The sequence below is a fragment of the Cervus elaphus genome, chromosome 28 (assembly GCF_910594005.1).
Source record: "Cervus elaphus chromosome 28, mCerEla1.1, whole genome shotgun sequence".
NCBI lineage: Eukaryota > Metazoa > Chordata > Mammalia > Artiodactyla > Cervidae > Cervus > Cervus elaphus.
The window spans coordinates 43411270-43424980 of NC_057842.1; the positions used below are offsets into that span (position 1 = coordinate 43411270).

The 13711-nt window shown below is 45.7% G+C and overlaps 1 protein-coding gene across 2 annotated transcripts in view; it reads right to left on the reverse strand.

Moving 5' to 3' along the window:
• Positions 1-6844: 6844 nt before the first annotated feature.
• Positions 6845-13711, reverse strand: part of FOXO3 (forkhead box O3) — a 114404-nt gene continuing 107537 nt past the window's right edge. The window contains exon 3 of one of the 2 annotated variants that reach the window (XM_043890483.1): positions 6845-11683. In XM_043890483.1, coding sequence (XP_043746418.1) covers positions 11597-11683 — 87 coding nt within the window. In that variant the 3' untranslated portion in view covers positions 6845-11596. The remainder of the gene's footprint in view (positions 11684-13711) is intronic. The other variant, XM_043890482.1, reaches the window with a different exon arrangement.

The window sequence follows — 13711 nt, forward strand, 5'->3', positions numbered from 1 at the left end:
GCCCAAGAAAATAAAGTCTCACACTGCTTCCATTTTTTTCCTCATCTATTTTCCATATAGCGATGGGACCAGATGCCGTGATCTTAGTTTTCTGAATGTTGAGTTTTAAGCCAGCTTCTTTACTCTCCTCTTTCACCTTCATCAAGAGGCTCTTTAGTTCCTCTTCGTTTTCTGCTATTAGGGTGGTGTCATCTGCATACCTGAGGTTATTGATATTTCTCCCAGTAATCTTGATTCCAGCTTGTGCTTCATCCAGCCCGGCATTTTACATGATGTACTCTGCATATAAGTTAAATAAGCAGAGTGACGATATACAGCCTCAATGTACTCCATTCCTAATTTTGAACCAGTCCGTTGTTCCATATCCAGTTCTAACTTTGCTTCTTGACCTGAATACGGGTTTCTCAGGAGGCAGGTATGGTGGTCAGTATTCCCATCTCTTTAAGACATTTCTTTACAACATCTTTGGGGAGCCATTATTCTGCCTACGACAGAGGATGCCCCAAGTGGATGAGCATTCTTACCTTACACACCTGGGAATTTTCAAACTTTAGTATACTTCAGAATAATGGAATGTTTGAAAATGCTTGGAAATGTTTGAAAATGGAAAATGCTTGAAAAGCCAGATTTTTAGCCTCATTGGATTCTGATCCAGTACTTCTGGAATGGATCCAAGGACTCTGAATTTTTAGTAAGCTCCCTCATACCTTTCTGATACGCTTGATACAAGGAGCACATTTCCTTTGTCTTTGGACATGGTATAGTGGCTACATTTTAGCAACCTAATTACAGAATCTATGATCTATGATTTATTGAGCAATTCCAGTGTACTAACAGACATAACTAAGTGCATCAGGGACTTACCATGTGCCTGATCTATTCTAAGTGGTCTCCATGCCTGTTCTCCTTTAATCCTCATGATAATAAGCTGAGATATGGTTATCATTATCATCTCTATTTTGCAAATGAGAAGATGAAGGTACTGGAGTTTAAGTACCTTATCTAAAGCAAAGCACTTACACAGGCAAATCCAGGTGCCTATCCACCTCCCTCCTTTCTTTTCTAAAGCCCAAGTGGCAGCTCCGCTCCAAGGCTGGAGCTAGCCCTGGGTATAGCCAAGGGGTAGGGGTGGGGAGGCCTGAAACTTTCCACTCACTGAGACACAAACACAGCAATTAAAAGCCTCAGACTATCCGGTTAGATACTCTTTAATTCTCCAAACATCCACCAGAGCCACAACAAGGCCAGCTGACAGGAAGTGGTCTGTTGAGGAAATTCCATCTTGGCCCATCCTGGAGACAGTAATATCAGAGGGTCTCCTTCTCTCTCTCTCTCATACACACACACACACACACACACACACACACGCCCCAGGGGACAGTTTCCCTTTATTCCAGGGCCATGTTCCAGCCTGCTGCCATTTCCTCTACCCTTCAAACTAGCAGCGATCACTCTGGCCTCCTGTCTGTGTCTGAGAGACCTTCCAGCTGGGCCCCTGTGGGCCCTTGTATCATTTCACTTCTTCAGAACAGAAACTGGAGAGACTCACATAACACCAGACAGGTTATGGGGCTGACCTCTGTGTAGGGCACACCAAACCCTCTGAAGTGGACACCACAGAACAAGACACTCTCCTCCCTTCCACCTCCTTCATCTCCAGTCCCGTTTCCTCATCCACCCTTTTCACTTTCTCCATCTTTTCCCCCATCTCCTTAGGATGCACTCTGTACTCTATCTTCCCAGGGTCTTACTGCCTTAAATGCATGGCTTTGGAGACAGACTTAAGGATGGTTGCAACCAGAAACATTTAGGCTGCTTTGGACTCTGCCTCAGTTTCCCTTCTGGAAAGTGAACATATGAACATTTGCCAGTTTCCTGACTCAAAACAGTGTCTGTACTTCTGATACCTGCTTTGTGGTTTGTAAAGCGTGTGCTCAATTTCCAGGTTGGTCCTGATGACTTATAAAGTCTGAGGGGTTCATGAAGTGGATGGTGCAAATGGGGAAACTGATGCCCAGAGGGAGGGAAGTGACTCACTCAAGTCATTCAGTCACTGATCCTGGGCTAGAAACAAGTCTTCCAATCCAGTCTTGCCATGACATTTGAGTTCTCTGTGACGATGATGATTCTATGGTACACAGCACGGAGGACATGGACCACAAGCATGGCTGCTTGCCAACAGATCCTGAAGAACATCAAAGATGAGAGCAGAAAATTCTTACAAGTCGGTTACCTTTTATGTTTAATTACTATGCAATCTAATTATACCGATGGGGTTCGTTAATATGTCGAATTGTGTTTTATGTTTTTATATCATAAGAAGCCATCACCCCACGGGGTGTGGGCCAATGGAGTGTGTATAAGGAGAGAGGACTTCTGACGCAGGGCTTGCTGCTGACTTGCTGGACGCACATTGCAGTACTTCCCCGGCGCCCTCTCAGGTCATCCACCTGACCCTGGACACAGGCAGACTTGTTTCCATTTCACAAATGAGAAAACGGAGGCCCAGAGACGTTAAGGGACTCGCCTATCATCATGGAGCTAGTGAACAGCATACTGGCTCTGACCAACGTCTGCCCCATTCCAAAGTGGTGCTCCCCGACTCTGTGATGCCAGGTCCCTGCAGAGACAACAAGGGCTCCGTCATAAAGTGACTGTTTCCTCTTCTGTAAAATCCTGCCTCCTGGATTCTGCGTTCACTAGGCAGAACCACCCCTCCCCACCCCAGGTGGTAGGGCAGGAGGAGGCCTCATGGGGCACCTGCCCACAGGAGCGTATCTTTTCCTTTGGAGGAACAAGTTCCCCCGACTTGGGAGGAGGAGCCGGTCAGATCTTTGAGGCACCCCTCCAGCCCCACCCATCCCTTCTGGGGACAGCGCTGCCCTGAGAGCTGGAAGCCTTGCCCAGGGGCACTGGTGGGTCAGGGCCCCGCTGAGGAGCAGCCCTGCTCGCCCCACGCCCGGCTGGCCTGTTCTCCAGCCGATTGTGCAATCTTGCCATGAATAGGTCTAGGTGTGTGGTTTGGTGCCAAGGAGACCAGACTCGATTCCTTCGGGTGACAGCTCCCCTCTGGAATCCTGGGAGGTGAGGGAGCACAGCTGTGAGGTCAGGCCGCTGACCCTGAGCGGGGCGGTCCGAGCTGGTGGCGTGAGGGGAGGGGCCTGTGGTCAGACTGGACGGGCGGGTGGCACCAGGACAGAGCTCTTCTCCCTCCGCGGCCGTCACCAGGCCACCCATAGTCTGCCTCCTGAGCCTCTCCCATCTTCCACTCCTTACTCTTGCCAGGCCCTCTTTGCCTTGGTACAGACTTAAAGAAGCTTAGAGGGAAAGGGAAAGACAGACCTGCAAGTTTATTTTTAACACTTGAAAATTATAAGGCTGTGGGGAACCAGGGATTTCTCATATACTGTTGGTACATTGAATTGGTACATTGCAGGGCAATTTGATCCATTTATCAAAACTGCAAATGTATATGTATCATTTGCCCCAGAATTGTTTCCACTTTGGGCATTAATTCTTACAAAGATTATTACATGCGTATATAAGTTTGTAACTGCAGTGTTGCTGATAATAAAAAATGTTTAGAAAAAATGTCCAGTGTCTATCAATAGGGGAATACAGGTTAAATGAATGGGGATACAATGATACAGAAGACCATGCAGATCTAAAACTGAGGAGGCTTTCTGTGACTGATGTTTCCTCCATGTGTGAGAAAATCATTAACAAAGCAAGATACTAGTCAGTGGCTATAATGTACTTTTCGTGTAATAAAAAAGGTAGATACATAAGAAATTCTGGAAGAATATGCAAGAAACTTTGCCTGGGAGGAACTAGGCAGAGAACTAGACAGCGATAGGAAAACATTCCGTGTGTGCATCTGTATGCTTCCTAGATATCAATCATGCGAACACATTACCTTTCAAAAATACAGTGCAACAAGTGAATATAATCGTGACAAAAAAATTCCATAACCACTTGCCAACTACAATGGACATTTGTCTTTTGGGGCCAAGTCCTGGCATGAGAACACCCTCCTACTTGGGGAATTTCCCAGTGGATGGACACATCTTGGTGGGAGGAAGAGCCCCTTCTCCCCCATAGACGCAGAGCATGGAGTGGCCAAGGACCAGTATCAGCTTATTCATGGAGGCAACAGTTGAGGTTGTGAGTCCAGTGTCAAGGCCAAAAGTTTCCACGACACAAGAATTATCTCAATTTTTGGTTTTACCTTTTAGTATCTCTCCTCAGCCACAGTTTACACTGGCATATAGTATTCCTGCTTTTTTTTCTTATGTCATTATAAAAGTTACAACAGCAATAGATAATTACATTTCTAAGAGTGCATCCTGTTTAAACATATAGTTTTTATAATTATTATTTTAACAGGTGCATAAAATTCCTTTGTTCTGACTAGGTAATTCCTATGATATTCAAGGTGTTAACAGGAGGAAATTATGGAAATCCAAGATTATGAAGGCACAACTTTGCAACGATAATATTCATTTATCAATCAGATTCCTTTTAGACAGTATCATCATCTCCTTATCTCTACTTTTATTCCCTAACCCTTTCTCCCACTTTATTCGTTATTCCTTCCAGTCTCAGAAATGGCAGCCCACTCCAGTATTCTTTCCTGGAGAATTCCATGGACAGAGGAGCCTGGCAGGCTACAGTCCATGGAGTCGCAAGAGTCAGACACAACTTAGCAACCAAACCACTCAGAAAAGAAGTCAAAGCCAGCCTCTCCACCGTGGCTCTTTAGAAACCTTATTTATCTTTATAAAAGTAACACACTCCCACTCTGACAAATTAAAAGAGTATACAAGGACAGAGCTGAAAGTCAAAACCCTTGCGTCCACCCCTGTACTGAACCATTACGGAGTTTTCTGTGGTTTCTTCCAGATGGGGCTCTCAGTTTGGTTGGGAAGTCACAGGGGTGCCAAGCCATCGACCCCTCAGCCTTTGGGGCAGCCTGTTTGGCCAGGGGCTGTGAGACACCTGAGACGGGAGCAGCTTTCTCTGTCATCCTGCTGTCTGCTGCATCCTGGTGCTGGTGGGGTGGATGAACGTAGGGCTCACGGAGGCAGGCCTGGGCCCGTACAAGAAGAGCATTGCAAGTTTTCTTCCCGGAGTGGGAGTGGGCATGTTTGTAGTGTGTCTAGTAAGTCCTCTAAGAAAGGTAGCAAAAGTGAAATTTTGGGTCATTATTATATGATGGACAGTAGGCAGAACTACAGACACACACAGACACAATCGAACTTTCTTCAGGTCTTATATATTGCTGAGAGTCTGCCTCTTTAATGTTTGAATGAATAAAATTCAAGTGGAAGGACCCCTCTTCTTCCAGCTCCAAAGGTGTCTACTCCTCGGGGCCCAGCACCCAAGCGTCTCCTTGCTTGGGGTGGAAGCAGAGGGAGGAGGGCTCCCCTTCCAGATGATCCTCTCTCCACCTCGGTTCTTCAAGCACACTCCCCTGAGCATGCCCACCATGGGCTGAGCTGAGAGGCGCATCCAGGGCACCACAACCATCTCCTTTTTTACCCAAGTCCCAGGGGGGTGACCAAGGGCCAAGGTCAGGGAATGTCTGGCAGGTAAGTCCTGGCTATGAACTCTACCTTCCTCCACCTTTGATCTTTGTGTTCCAGCTGTGACGTGACTTGGCTGATACATGTCACATGTGTGGGATTAGAAGTCTGCCCTCACTACTCAAACATTCTGAGAGATCAAATCTGTAAATCGTTAGTGAGATTAACCATTACAAATTCTTCTTCTTCTAAACAAGCTGAAAGCAAGGAGAGCTGGCAACAGTTAGCTCTTTATTCCTCATGGGGCACCAGACAGATGATACCTTGAATATAAACTCACAGAAGCCAAGGCCCAGGTCCCAGTTGTCTTGATGTCCATCACAGTCTGGCCCCCTGGCACACTTGACATTGACTTAGTTTTGTTCATTTAACTTCAATTAATTTTAGTTGAATTTTTACTTGGCTTGGGGGAACTCTGAGAATCTTGTGATAGCTGGTTTTGGATTTCCATCTTTAATCTTTTGAGAGACAGGATCAAAACTGGAAAGCAATCTCAAATGAAATATCTTCTAGTTGGCTTTGGTCCTAGAAGATGGTGAGGTTTTTACCTTTATAGGAAATTAAAACAATGGTAAGGACAGACTTACGGAAGCATGATTCTCCACCAACATAGAACTTATCCCAAAGGCAAACTTTAAAATCTTTCTTACCTACTTGATCTGAAATAAGAGTCCATCAAGTTGCTTAGGACTTTGAACCCAAAAGCTGAATGATTTTTATGACATTTATTAATAGGAAAAACCACAACATGGGCTACTAAGAATAGTTTTACAGTAGGGTGGAGTTCCCCCGAAATTAGCCATGAGGAAATATTTATGCGATTGCCACCAGCAGCCTTAAATGCTGTGTTTGCTATGTAGGAGGGCACCGTGATGACCGACAACCAGTTCATCTGCTGGACTCCTGAGAGCAGGACCTCCTTAGGGTCAAAACCGCTGATACCCATGGTGGGCGCGGAGTCCAAATCCCACTACCTGCACTGAAGCTCCCCCAGGGTGACCTGACTCAGTGCAGGCTGAAAGTGGCTCTCTGCCACCATGCACAATGCCATAAGTCTGCTTTATTAAAGTGTCTGGTTGCCCATGGAGGTCAAAGTGGGTCAGAGAAAAAGTCCACAGGATTCATTTAGTTTAGAGATCTCAGGATAGTCTCTCTGCTTTGTGCCTCTCCCACAGGGAGACCTTGAGATAAACCCAGCTATTTCACTTCTCAGGTTAAAGAGACAGGGAGGGAGAACAAACAATTTCTTGGGAGTAAGGTAGAGTGTCATTGATGCTTTATTTACATGCGTCACCATCGCTTTTACAAACTAGATTACGGTTTTAAATGGAATACACAAGGCAATATCTACAAACACCAAGGAAAGTTAAGTACTGCATCTCTATTTCACTTGGAAAGGAGAAGATTCCCAAATCAAACTGGTTTTGATTCTTGAGACAAAAGGTGGTAGAGATATTTCATGGTAACATATGGACAGACAAAATCCTCAGTAAGAATGCAATATGATAGTGTTCGCTTTGAAAGAAAGGATGAGGTGCTTCAAACCAAAGTGTCAACTGCATGACTCTTAGGTGTTTGAATATGGCCATGCACCACGCTGAGTTCTAGTTTGCATGGGGTATGAGCAAGAAATTGAAACAGATAAGACAGTTTTACAGATACTGTATACAGATTTTTTTTCCATTCATGCAACTTTTTTTCTTAAAAAAAAAAAAAAGTTAAACATGTGAAGCCAAAACATACATTTTTCTTTATTATCAACTACATTTTTTCCTGGTCCTCCTTCACATCTGTTTACATTTCTTGTGTACATAATGTGCTAGGACAAGTATATTGAGAGAAGATTGATTGCCAGGCAATGAAATAATTTTAGAGAAATAAGTGACCAGACACACAGCTTTTTTTTTTTTTTAAGCAGCCGCACAAATATTTCTGGAGTGTGGCAGAGGCCTCGGAACCAATCATTCATCAAAGTAAAATACATACAAATAAAACTAAACAAGAGGAAAACATTTTTATTCAAACTGCATAAAATGTTACCCACTAAAGATCTAGATCAAATATAATACACAGTCACCCCCGGTATCCGTGGGGGATTGGCTACAGGACTCCATCCCCCCTGCCTACATCCGCGAATGCCCAAGTCCCTTATATAAAAAGGCGTAGTACAACTTGGCCCTCTGGATCCGCGGTTGGCTGACTCTGAGGATGTGGAGCCCGTGTGTACTCAGGGCCAACTGTACTCTTCTCAGTACCTGGGCATCTGCGTTATGACCTGGTATGACAGACGGGATTTCACAAGGACTGCTCTCTCCCCTTGCTGCACCCTGCCACCCCTGGTCTCCAGGAGAGGCTGGCTGTTCGTACCTCTTTGCCAGCGACTGATTTTCTACAAAAAGTTTTTGCTTTTCTTAATTAAAAAAAAAATACGTTATACCTAATCAACGTTCCCCAAATACACCAAGAAAGAGGAAATCACAATTTGGACCTGTCAGGATTTTGTTTCTGCTTTTAGAAAGAAAGGGTAACTTCTTTATTTTCCTTCACCAGCCCTTGGCATCAGCACACACAAAAATAGGCGTGGCTGTTTGCTTTCCTCTTGATGGGCTTTCCAAGAGATTCAAATATTCCTTATTCTTTAAGTTGGGGTTCATGAGATAGACAACCTTCCATCTTTAACAGGTTCAGAAGCTGCCTGAAATGACACCCTGAGACTGGGCGTACCTGTCCTGAGTAGTGAGCCACGAGGTCTTCTCAGAGCGGGGCAGAGACACACACAGGGCTGAAACTCAACACCAAACCCCGCCCCACACACAGTCCACCAGCACTACACGTGTGTGCACGCTCCACCTGTTAACAGCAAAGACGAACTTCAGAAATCTTAAAAGGATGTGTTTCGGCAAGAAAGGGAACTGACCTCAGATTCATTCACAGTTAATGGGATACTCCGAGCCAGGCCTCATGCCAGGACAGGGAAGGCTTGTGATAAAGCTCTTTTCTAACTTTGGTAAAAGGTTTCTGGCTCTGGAACCCTGAGGGTAACAACAGAACCCCAGAGTTCAGGTCATGTTTTCAACATTGTTACTCTTCTTTCTAAATTTCCCATCAAAAAGTGGAAGGCTCCCTAGAGCAGCTTAATGAGAGGCTGAGGGTAGACTCTGAGAGTCTGCATCAGGAAGCAAACATTAGGACTGCCAGACCCCCGGAGGCTACTGAGTATTCCACGGAGACGCCCCAGCTCAGAAAACTTCCTGTGAGAGACCTGTGATGCTCAGAACTTCACATGGTGGCCACTGGTGGGCCCTTCCTGAAAGCAGGGTCTTAAGAGAAGATGGCACCTCTGCCCCGTCTGACTGCGGTAGGACCTGGTTAGTCTAAGGGACCCTGGCCTCCGGGTGAGTGGCCAAGGGTGAGAGTGAGGCTGTGTGATCCTGGACAGGCCTAACTATTCCATTCTTGCCTGACCCTTTCTATCACTGATGCCGGCACCTAACTCTGCCCTGATCTCAGCTGTCCATGATATTCTACGTGTAGATGCTGAGTTACTTTTTAAAAAAGAAAAAAGATTCAAAGCACCCCTCCCTCTCCATTTTCCTGATCTGCTCCATGGCTATTCTTGCTCTCACACCCCCTCTCTCTGTCCCTCCCTCAGCTGTTTTAGATTAAATTATAATCTGGTTCTAGGACATTTTGTAAGACATTCTGCCTGAAATCTAACAAACATTGGGGTAGGGGGAGAATATATGAGATGCCACAGGTCTAAAAAGCAATTCAAGATTTTAAAGTTGAAACACATCTTGAGGGTTGCCTTTCTTACTCCCAAAGTAGTTTCCACAGTCTAGAAGGCAAATAGCTATTTTGTTAGTTTTCTTGTTTCTCTGAGCTCAGGAGAGAAAGTCTCAGGGCCCTTGTCTTGGAAGCACTTCGGATTCTCCCTGAATCCCATACCCCCTGGTCTCTCCACTGTCCCTGATCAAACTGTGTCTCCACTGAGGGCAGCATCACTTAGGAACCCAGAGAGCAGCCCCCTCTCACTGACAATGGACAGTCCTCATGGACAGCAGACTACCAAAGACTTGAGGAAGGAGGATAGCCTTACTACAGAGGAATATGGTAAGCAAAAGTCTGTCTCACTGAAAAAGCAGATTGCGTGAATAGAATACATATTTTCAAAAACTATACATACTTTCAAAATGAAGATTATAAACTTGGAGCAGTTTAGAAAAGGCAATAGGCTACAGGTCTACTATAACCACAAACTGCACAACAATTTACAGATTCAGTAAAAGGCAGGGTGAAATCAATGGGGCCATCATTCAAACATGACAACCTAAGCGAAGCGGGAGAGACAAGTGACAACACCAAATGGAACTTTCATTACACTAGGAGCTGTTATCACCACCACCATCACCCCCGGAGGAATCAGGAAGCAAAGGTGCAGAAGGGGGCCCCTGGTGGCCGGTGACGGGCGCAGGTGGTTGGGTGGCATGTCTGTGTCGGTGGGGGAGTCCACTGCACGGTGCAAGCGTCTGCGAGAACTCATGCAGGGAGGTCTGTGCTGAACTACGAGCCTGGATCCCTAACATTCATGCAGAATGTTCCATTTTTGTAACTGTACATGATAAAATATATTTATACATTTGTATGCCTAATGCTTTGTATGCAAAGAAAAGAGTCTTCATATACCTTTTTGGAGAAGGATGCATATGCTGTGCCAATCGGAGCGTCACTGTCCCAGTTTCATATGTACCAAAGGTGTTCCCAACTACTCTGTCTACCAAAGAGGGCAACTAATATAATCACACTTTCTGGGTTAAACAGAAAGCACCTATACAGCACCATAACTTTTTGAAAAGAAAAAAATGAAATCCATACAAGCAGGAAAAGGGGGAGGAGGGAGGTCAAAATGGCCCTATCTTGTACTTCCATTGTGTCACCTGTACAATCACAACCTAAGCTTATTTATATTAAAAAAGAATCAGTTTGTATGCTATTGCCCCTCATTCATACATGTCTACTAGATCAGATTATACAGAGCAAGGCTAAAAGTAATCAAGGGTGTGCATTTAGAAAAAAGAGTGACTCGGCTTTGTACTTTCCACACATTTCTCACTGCAGGCTTAACGTCTGCCTGTAAGTTCACTTCTGCAAAGCAAAACAAGACTACTTTTTTTTTTTTCCCTTTTCTTTTCTCCTTAAAACTAAACCATTAGTGGCATTTGGCAATGAGTGAAGAGCTGAGCGGATTTCTTCCTTGAAAAGATCCTAATTTCTAAGCAACATACGATCACTGTGACTGTGAGCTGAGGATACTGACAGACCACAGGCCAGGCCCATCTGGCAACTGCAGACCAGGGCCAGGGTATCGTCCCCTGACCGCCCTGACTCAGGACCGAGCGCTCGGGGTCAGGTGCCGGGCATCCTTCAGTTTGCGGATGCAGGGCTCTGTCCTGGGCCGGTGCGCACAGCGAACACTTGTGCCACTGTTGTTTGTTGGTTTTTTTTTTTTTTTTTTAAGAAAAGAAGTTTTCTACCAAAGTAAAGAAGACAGGAAAAACCCCCTCTAGTTTACGTAATGTGTTAGGTTTGGGGAGTTCTACAGGCTCGGACGTTTGTGACACCCAAAGCCAGCGCAGTAGCTGGTACATTTTCTGTTTTTAAATGTGCCAGGGGAAGGATGGTTAACACTTTAACATAAAAAGACTCCAAGTCAATGCATGTGAGAAACTGAAAGTTAAAGGAAAACGAACACAAAAACAACGCTTAACACGTCCCATAAACCATCGCGATATTAAAACACCACAGGATGGCCCGCGGGCTGACGGTGTGCTCTGAACGGGGCGGGCGGTGCTGGCAGGGTGCTGTCCTTCGCTGGCAGGTGGCTGTCACCCCGTACAAGGAAGGTTTTGCATACTTTATAGAGAGTTCTGTGCGAGGATAAGTGCTTCACCCAGGGGAAGGGGCCGGTAACAGTCTCTGCTGGGGTAGGAAACGCACGGGCTCACAGGGTGTTAAGCTGTAAACGGTATCACTGTCCACTTGCTGAGAGCAGATTTGGCAAAGGGTTTTCTCGGTAGGTCTTGCGTCAGTTTGAGGGTCTATAGGAGGAGAGAAGAAAACCAGAGACAGTTAAGGACATTCAAACAGCAGCAGCGGGCCCTCTGGGTCACACCTCCTGAGCCTCCCGTCTCCTTATCCACCTCTGGGCTGGGGTGCTCCAAGTCAGGCTGTTTTGCTACACTAGATTCAAAGGTCTGAAAACCTAAGGACAAAGCCTGGAGATTACTTACCTTATTCCTGTGCTTGATAACAAAACGCTGTCAAGTTCAAATGCCTAGAGGAAACGGGGCCATTCACCCGGGGGGGTTAACGAAGCCAGGTAAACCTGGGGTGTCTCAGTGGGCCCTTCCAAGTTAGGCAGGGCTGGGCTGCAGATGGGGTTTTACTCCAGATTTTTTGATTGAATGGCTTCCTGGGACATAGGACTTTCATGCTATAAACCAGAGAAGCTGGTCACCCCAAACAGACCAGCTATGCTTCTCTGGTTATCCCCCGCAGGCTCTGTGTCTAAATGACCTTGCTCACCACCCTTTCCATTGATAGCCCAACCCCAGAGGAGGAAATGCACTTTGCACAAACGCTTCATCAGTCTGCATGGATGGCCAGGGGTAATCTTGACTTCCCTCACCAAAAAAACAAGTAATCTCTAAGTAGACTATCTTGGGACTTTGCTTTACATATTAAAAATCTACAGAGGAAATAAAATTATATCATGCACAAATGGCTCAAAAACCTCCCATAGAATATCCTTTCAACAATGAATAACAACATTACTGTTGGTATTATTATTATGCCTCCAAGAAATCTTCAAATGGTTAAGTCCTCTCAAAGCATCTGAACTTACACAAGTCTTACCAGACATCATATGATCACCAAGCCAGGAAAAGTTAGAGAATTAAAAAATAAACTTACCATACAGACACACACACATGTATTTATCCACACACTCAGAGATGTAGCTAAATGAACTGATACGACAGGCCTCAAGACCACTTGTTTATGGAGACAGTGTCAGCTGTCATGGTTTTTAAAAAAAAAAAGGCTCTAGGCCGAGAAATGGATAGAATGGTGGGAGGGAAGCAACATGAACTCTGGATCGTCTCACCAGATAAAGTGAACAAGTAATGAAAAATGCATCAATAAGCTCCCCCCTCTCTCACTCACTCATACACACACGTTATCTACATCTGCTTCTCTCTCTTGACTGGACTACGTGGCAATCTTACTTTTCACTACCCCTCAGAAAGACAGCAGGGCTTAGTATTTGTGACAATACACACCCCCGGTCACAACTACCCTTGCTACAGCTCCAAAAAGAAAAGCTTAGGTTGTTTATGAGAGGCAGAGAGGATAAAGCAGGAAAAGGCTTCTTCTTTCTACCCCTTCCCCAAGTATTCTGTTTCCCTGGCTGATGGTTTTTTTGGAGGTATTCTCCGCTCTGTAAGGATACTAGATAATATTACCCTGGACTATAAAATGATGGCTTCTGATTTCAGAGGGGGGAAAGGTCTGACAGGTATCAGATCTCAGTACCTGTGAGGCATTCAGCCTGCCGGAGCTGGTGCTGTTCTAGCGGCTCTACCTGGGACCTGAGGCCCAAACAGACAGGGTGCGGGTATGGTTCTTTGGAAAGGGATTTCGTTCTTTCCTTCACCATAACACTTAACAAACCACCATCTAAGATCACTATGCAATCAGTCATCAGGGGACTCTGGTCCCCAAGTCCTGACCCTGACTTACTGTAAGCGCCAAGAGAGGAGCTGTGAAGCATTACCTAGCCCAAACCCCATCCCCCCGTTCCCTCTGGTGTTAATTATTCAGCCACAGACACCAGCGCATGCTGGGGAGCTGACACATTTCATTCCCCAAGTCCAGCGGCAGAGCGCGCAGCTCGCTCCGATGCCGGCGCCGAGTCAGCGCAGGAGGGAAGGCGGCAGGAAGCACCTACAAGCCCGTCATGTGGCTTCGTTCTAAGCAAGAGAGGGCATCCGCCATCACAATCTCATCCAAAGGTCCACACTAGCAGGGAACTTCATCACTCAGCAGGGGATGTGCGGACCTGCCCG